Below are 7,406 nucleotides of genomic sequence, written 5' to 3' on the forward strand. Positions count from 1 at the left end.
TATCTATTCTGGTACGTTGGTTGACAATTTGTGTACTCTAAATCCAATAACTCCCATGATACAACAAAATTTGATTTAGGGATATGCTCTGGAAATGACAGTGTACATTCTGAACTTAGTACCTTCTAAGTCAGTACCCTTTACTCCCACAGAATTGTGGAATGGGCGTAAGCCTAGTCTGAAACATATTCAGATATGGGGTAATCTAGCACATGTGCTAAAGGGAGACACTGATAAGTTGGAATCATATACAGAAGTACACCTGTTTGTGGGCTATCCTAAAAGAATGAAAGAAAATTTATTTTATAGTCTTAAAAAATCAGAAGGTCATTGTTAGCACCAATGCCTGATTTTTAGAAGAGGACTATATAATAAACCACAAGCCCTTGAGTAAAATTGTTCTTGATGAAATTAGAGAAGACACGTCTATTTTAGTACCAATGGTACAAGATGAGATAACACAAGAAACTGCAACACGTGTCACAAATGATGTACAATTACAAGTAATGTTTCATCATAGTGGGAGGGTTGTTTTTGGGGGAGTCTTTGGACTTGATCCCTGGTGAACATGAACTTGATCCCTGGACATATGATGTAGCAAGAGATCTTGGAACACCCAATTTATGGAAGTAATCCAGTCTTATAGATTTATTCTGTGACTGGATGAGTCTTTTGTATACAAGAGGAGTAACAGAAACTTGGTGGTATTTCTTGTACTATACGTAGATGACATTTTGCTCATTGGCAACAATGTCAAAGTGTTGTCAGACGTAAGGGTATGGTTGTCCAAGTGTTTTGATATGAAGGACTTGGGAGAATATGGACATATTCTTGGGATCAAAGTAATAAGGGATCGTAAGAAAAGGATATTGTCCTTATTGTTAGAGTGTATACAAAAACCTAGCTTTTTGTAAATATTTATTTTGAAATAAAAAATCACATTGGTCAAATGTCTATATTTGTATGCTAAGAGTAGTTGTTCAATTACTTTATATTGTAGATAACATGGTGTATGGTGTCACACACAGAAGATCATGTTATCAATTCCTTATAAATTATAAACAGTAGCTCACGACTAAGATGGAAAGGAACAAACCATTGGAATAGTCGTAGTGTAATTTGGTATTAGTTTATCTTAACTATAAAATTATACTAGTACACTTTGAGTGCATTGAGCAGGACCATTTAAGATAAGTTCTTTTTATACTGACTGAATAAAAGAACAAGACCTTTTGATATTATGGAAGTGTGTGCTCTTAATCTGGATATAATAACAAACACATATATCTAGTATTTATTTCTTTGACTTATCAATGAGTGAGATTTAGTTCGATAAATCAAGAGGCCCGATAAGTTGGGAAATGATATTATTTATAGTGTGTGTTGTTGATTATAGAAGGAAACTGTGTCCTAGTAATCTAGGTTGATAATGTCCCTAAGAGGAGCTCATAAGGATTGTCATGTAAACCCTGCAGGTGGACTTAGTCCGACATGACGATAAGGTTGAGTGGTACTACTCTTGGAGCTAGATATTAATTAAGTGAGTTGTCAGTAATTCATTTAATTAGTGGACATTCGATATCTTAAACACAGGGAGATTAACACACTCATGATAAGAAGGAGCCCAAAATGTAATTTGGGATTGGTGCGGTAGTTCAATAATAAATCTTTAGTGATATGAATTATTATTGATGAAATTAGTTGGGTGTTCAGGGCGAACACGGGAAGGTTAATTTCATCAAGAGACCAAAACTAATTCCTCCTCTTGATCCCTATCGTAACCTCTTATTTATAAAGTATTATACTCACCCATACCCACCTTCGTACCCACCTTAAGGTGGTCAGCCAAGCCTAGCTTGGAGTCCAAGCTAGGGCCGGCCAAACCAAGGTGAGTTAGTTTCATTAGGTGGTCGGCCCTACCTTGAACCCAAGTTTGGTGTGGCCGGCCACATTAAATTAAAAAGGATTTTAATTTTTAAAATCTTTCTTATGTGGAAGCCATGGTTTTAAAAGAGAGTTTAACATTTAAATCTTTCCTTTTATAGCTTTCTACAAAAGATTAAGTAAAAGGTTTGATATCTTTCCTTATTTGTAGTTAAAAGGAAGATTTTAATTTTTGATCAAACTTTCCTTTTTTGTAATTATCCTCATGATTTAAAAGAGAGTTTTAAAATTAAATCTTTCCTTTTATAGTTTCTACAAAAGATTAAGAAAAGATTTGATATCTTTCCTTATTTGTAGATTGAAAGGAAGATTTTAATTTTAGAGAAAACTTTCCTTTTTGTAAATCATCCACATGTTTTAATAGAGAGGTTTTAATTTATAAAAGTTCCCTTTTATGACCAACCATGAAGGGAATTTTTTAAAGAGAAATTTTTATTTAAAAATTTCCGGAAACAAATTAGGAAGTTTTAATTTTGTGTTTAAAACTTTCCTTGTTTGGAGGGATTAAGGTGGCCGGCCATATATAGTTTGAAAGGAAATTTTATTAAACTTTCCTTTCATTGGCAAAGAGAATAAGGAAGTTTTTTTAATAAAATTTTTCTTATTTGCCAAGACCAAGGAATATAAAAGAGAGGGTAGAGGTGTCTCACCTCATAACAAGATATCTTCTTTGGTTCCTCTCTTCCTTGGTTGGTGGCCTACCCCTCTCTTCCTCTCCATCTCCTATTCTTCTTCCTTGGCCGGCGGCATCTTCATCTCAAGGGTTTTGGTTGGTGGCCGGATTTTGTTAGAGGAAGAAGGAGAGATAGGAGACTTTGTTTCTAGCATCCCTTGGAGCTTGGTGGTGGTGGCTGAACCTCATCTTGTCTTGGAGTTCTTGTGGTGGCCGAAACTTGCTTGGAGAAGAAGGAAGCTTGGGTGGTTCTCATCTTGATAGATCGTCGCCCACACGATGTTCGAGATAAGAAGAGGAATACGATAGAATATCAAGAGGTTGTTGCTTACAAAGAAAGGTATAACTAGTAATTCTATTCCGCATCATACACTACAACAAAAATATTAAAAGACAACGGTTAAAAACCGTCGTCGTAGACCCTTTAAAACCGTTGTAATTGGCAGTGTTGTTAAAAGTGGGGGGCTACGACAACGGTTTTAAACCGTTGTCTTTGAGTGAAAAGACAACAGTTTTGCAACGATTTTAAACCGTTGTCTTTGAATGAAAAGACAACGGTTTAAAACCGTTGTTATTTAGAGCATTTTTACTGCAGTTACAATCGGTTTTGGAGCTACGACAACGGTTTTTAACCGTTGTCTTTGAGTGTGATAGACAACAATAACAATTTTAAACTGTTGTCTTTTGAATTATTATCTTTTAATACCAATATATCAAATTTCAATTTAAATATATAATAAAGAATCATAATCAAGAAAGAATATTCCCCACATCAATATCATTCAAAATGTTACTTATACAAGAATTACAATCACAAAAGAAAAAACATGTCTCATATTCAAATAAAATTTATCCCAATACAAATAAACAAATAAACTCCATTTGCAACTAATGAACAATAGCCAAAAGACTAGAAACTTGTGATGGTGGTTCATGTCATGTAGGATTGCATTTTCATACTTTATCATGCCACCAGTAAGAGTTTCTTGCTGAGAATCTTGCCAGACCTTAACATATCTTGAATTAATTCTTGACGGGCCTAAGCACAGACCAATCCAGCATATTTTGTCACCTCGAGCCAGTCTTAAGACACAACAACCTGACAAACCAAATATAATCAAGATAGTAAGGATGCATCAAGGCAACTATACATCGATAAGTTGTTATACCACCCAAAACAAGCAGTATAATTGTTAAACTGCTGTTATACCAAACTGCTGATATCAAAGATATTTAAAAAGTCATCAATTTGCTAAATCTCATCAGAGTCAACCATACACAAGCATAAATTTAAAGTGAATTGAATCTTATGACATTTTTAATTTATTGGCTAAATACCCATTGACATCAAGCTTCATTATACCAGGACCCTTATCTTTTGGCAAGATTGTTATAGAAAATATACAATATATCTCTGAGGTCCAAAAAATGGTTGGCAAAGAAAAATATAACCTAACCCAACATGAACAGGAAAATTATATCAACCACAATATAAAAAAAATTAATTCACACTTCTGCATGAGTTGTATGTGACAGCAATGAAGACAGACCTGACTTTGGAGCAAAGAAACTTCTTCGTCCATGATGGTTTTCCATTTTTCAACAAGCAGATTTCAACCTTGCATTGCAAAATTGTGGCAGAAAGATTCCAAAATAACCAAGAAGCATAGCAGAAAGAAGATATTACAAAGTTTTCAGAAAAGTCCAGATTACAAACCTCTTGATCACCCAAAAGATCATATATTGTTGGTTCAATAGACTTCCCAAGGTATATGATCTAAACAAAGGCAGTAAAAGTAATGCATCAAAATCTTTGATCAAACAACACTATATTATCTTATGGAAGCTTACTGAATCATGATCACATTCAAGAAAAATGTCATGGACATTTATGAAGTCCGTAGAGCTTGGTCCATTGTAGAAAGTTGCCTTCCGAGACACACTGGTAACTGCGACTGCTTCTTTGTCCACAAACTCAACATCAGGATGGCATGTGAGGCCTGCTATATGAATACATCGGGTAGGGATTATGTCGCAGAGGACGGAACTGCTTCAGCCCTAGAACATTGGTTCGTTTGGCGGCAACCTGAAACAAAGCATTCATCTTGTTGTTAGAAAAACCAACGTTGTTGTTAATAAGAATTTAAAAGTGTGCTGGTAAGAAAAATACTTGAGATTAAATAGACAAACCTTGATTGGGCGACCATGAAGCTCAGACTCATGCAACCAAAAGGCTTCTTGGACTGCCTCAACTTCCAAGAATTCGACATAAGCAAAACCCTTTGGCTGACCGTTTCTGTCAGTGAGAATGGTGACTCTGTTAACAGTACCACACGACTGAAAATGCTGTTGAACCTCTTCAGGGGTGCAAGCATAATCAACCTACAGTTTAATAGAAATATCAACATGAGTATCAATCTAGCAGTGGCTTTCCCAACTCAAGATGTTGCTACTAAATCACTTGCTGTTAAAGGTTTCAGAAGAATTCTATATGTATAAAACATAACAATCATTGACAAATAGTTACAGTGTGACTGTTGATGCTAAGAATAAGAAACCAAAATTCTGTAATAGAAGACAACAACCCTATCCAATTCGGAACAAGTATCAAACAAAAAAGATAGCCTTAGCATAGACTATATATTACAAAATTCTAATAAGGTGCAAGTCGAGAATCCTCAGTAACTTGGGCACACATATATATATATATATATATATATTTCAAATAATTCTTTGTTTTAAATAATCTTTTTCCCTTTTTTTCTTTGGTAATTTTTTCAAGTACAAGCTAACGGTAACTGGAGTTCAATGTTACTCTGTACAATCTTATAGGACATAACTTTTGTATGGATCTACTATAAAGACGAATTGAAGATGTCTGGTACAAGGACAATAATACCAAATTTTAATCAGTGAACCACTTAAATTCAGCCAAATAATAACAATGTTACTACAAATTATCAAACTTCTAATGAGCACAAACACAGTTTTGGGAACTTGAACATTATAGTAGGCACTCTTTGCATGTACCACATTCAAGTAATACAGCACCAAAAAAGAAAAAGAGGGAAGGTAAATCCATTTGAATGTCTTTACCCATTATTTAACCTGTAGCAACTTATACAACTCACATAATTTACAACTAATCAGATATCTTGAGCGGGTCTAGCAACTTATCAGATATAAGTAAACTTGCTGCATACAAAGCAAAGGATTTCTTGAAAGGAAATAAATAAATAAATAATCAGGCTACATACACTAACAAATAAAAAAAATACCTGGAGTCGAACTCCATGGCAAGCTCAATCAAAGGGCCAATGGAAGCCCCCTCGAAAGCAGATGCGGCCATCAGAAGCCCAAACCTCTTCTTCTGTTGCAAGAGAGAACAGATGAACAAAAGGAAAAAAAAAAATTTTATCTTCTCTTCAGAAGATCACGAAGAAGAGCTCACCTCTTCATATGGAGGCATGGAAAGCAGACACATGATGCTACCAAAGCAACCCATCATCGTCAAAAATCCGCCAATGTTCATCAAAATGTGGAGATAAGCTCCAGCCGCTGATGCCGCAAGCACGCAACATAGCGTCAAGTAAACCTGGATCACAACCCCAATCGAGAAGTCAGAAAACAGATCATAATTTCCCACAAGAACTAGAGCAAACCCTAAGAAACTAGAAAAGGGGGGAAAAAAGGGGAAAATCACCAAATTAATTCGATATCGAAAGACACACAACCGATCTTTAAGACAACTATCAAATAAGGGGGACAAAGAGGGGAAAAGGCGTCGATCCGTACCAGCATCATATGATTTTGAACATTCAAAGGGATCTGACCGAAATTTTTGAAGGAATTCCGAGTCCATCCGCCATGGGACTGAGATCGGGATTGGAAGAACGCATCCATCTCTCTCTCTTCTCTATCTCTCTCTCGGCGAACAATGAAAACAGATCGAAGTCTCCGGGCGAGGAGAGAAGGCGTGTTCTCCCTTCGCCCTTTATACGCCATGATGATTAAACGTTGGTTTCTTCTGGGAGCGTCTCGGGGGTTCGTGCGAGTAGCAAAACCTCCCTGTTTCCGTCGAAGAGTAGCAAAACCTCGTCCCTAATGTTGAGATCCTTCTTCCAGGCATGCATCACGGAAGCGTCGTTGACCGAGATGCAGGCAATGGTGTCCACGCCTTTGGCATGCAGCTCCCCATCCTTTTCCACAAATCCAGGGAGGTGCTTTTGCGAGCACGTCGGCGTAAAGGCCTCGGGACGGTGAAGAAGATGGCTTTCTTGCTCTTGGTGAGATCAGAGATGGTGACGGTCTGGAGCTCCCCATCGGAGCCAAAGTAGGAGAGGTTGGCGTCAGGAAGATTGTCTCCGACGGAGATGGTGGTTGTAACGGCAGGGGCAGAGGCGGAAGAGGTGAAGAGGCGGGGGAAGAGGGAGGACCTACGAGTGTGCAGTCAGAGGTGTAAAGTGGTAGTGGAAACGGAGCGGTGGAAGCGGACGACAGAAGGGAGGAGGCGGGGCAAAGAAGGGGCGACGAGTTTAGGGCTTGGAGAGGAAAGGAGAAGGGGCTTGGATCGAGAAGGTAAAGGGGCGGTAAAAAATTTCGGGGAGAGGGAAAGAAAAAACGCCGCAGTAAAAAATGGCGAAGGGGAAAAAGCGGCGAAAGAAGCGCACATAGACAACAGTTTTTAAAAAACCGTTGTCGTAGCCTTTAAAAATCGTTGTCGTAGCCCCCAAAAAATATAAATAGACAACAGTTTTTAAAAACCGTTGTCATAGGCCAAAAAAATTAC

At 37.3% G+C, this 7,406-nt stretch overlaps 1 protein-coding gene across 3 annotated transcripts; it reads right to left on the reverse strand.

Moving 5' to 3' along the window:
* Positions 1-3,427: 3,427 nt before the first annotated feature.
* Positions 3,428-7,188, reverse strand: LOC121989371 (bax inhibitor 1-like). 3 transcript variants are annotated; one of them, XM_042543378.1, is made up of 8 exons: positions 6,413-7,188; positions 6,069-6,212; positions 5,896-5,987; positions 4,808-4,999; positions 4,483-4,703; positions 4,335-4,394; positions 4,168-4,235; positions 3,428-3,716 (listed from the first exon to the last, which is right to left on the reverse strand). In XM_042543378.1, the coding sequence occupies exons 1-5, from the start codon at positions 6,620-6,622 to the stop codon at positions 4,676-4,678; spliced, it is 666 nt and encodes a 221-aa protein (XP_042399312.1). In that variant the 5' UTR covers positions 6,623-7,188; the 3' UTR covers positions 3,428-3,716; positions 4,168-4,235; positions 4,335-4,394; positions 4,483-4,675. The 3 variants fall into 3 exon arrangements, with proteins under 3 accessions (XP_042399312.1, XP_042399311.1, XP_042399310.1); XM_042543377.1 differs by having other exon boundaries at positions 4,168-4,394; XM_042543376.1 differs by having other exon boundaries at positions 4,168-4,394; positions 4,469-4,703.
* Positions 7,189-7,406: the final 218 nt, after the last annotated feature.

Source organism: Zingiber officinale, chromosome 6B, assembly GCF_018446385.1.
Source record: "Zingiber officinale cultivar Zhangliang chromosome 6B, Zo_v1.1, whole genome shotgun sequence".
Classification (NCBI taxonomy): domain Eukaryota; kingdom Viridiplantae; phylum Streptophyta; class Magnoliopsida; order Zingiberales; family Zingiberaceae; genus Zingiber; species Zingiber officinale.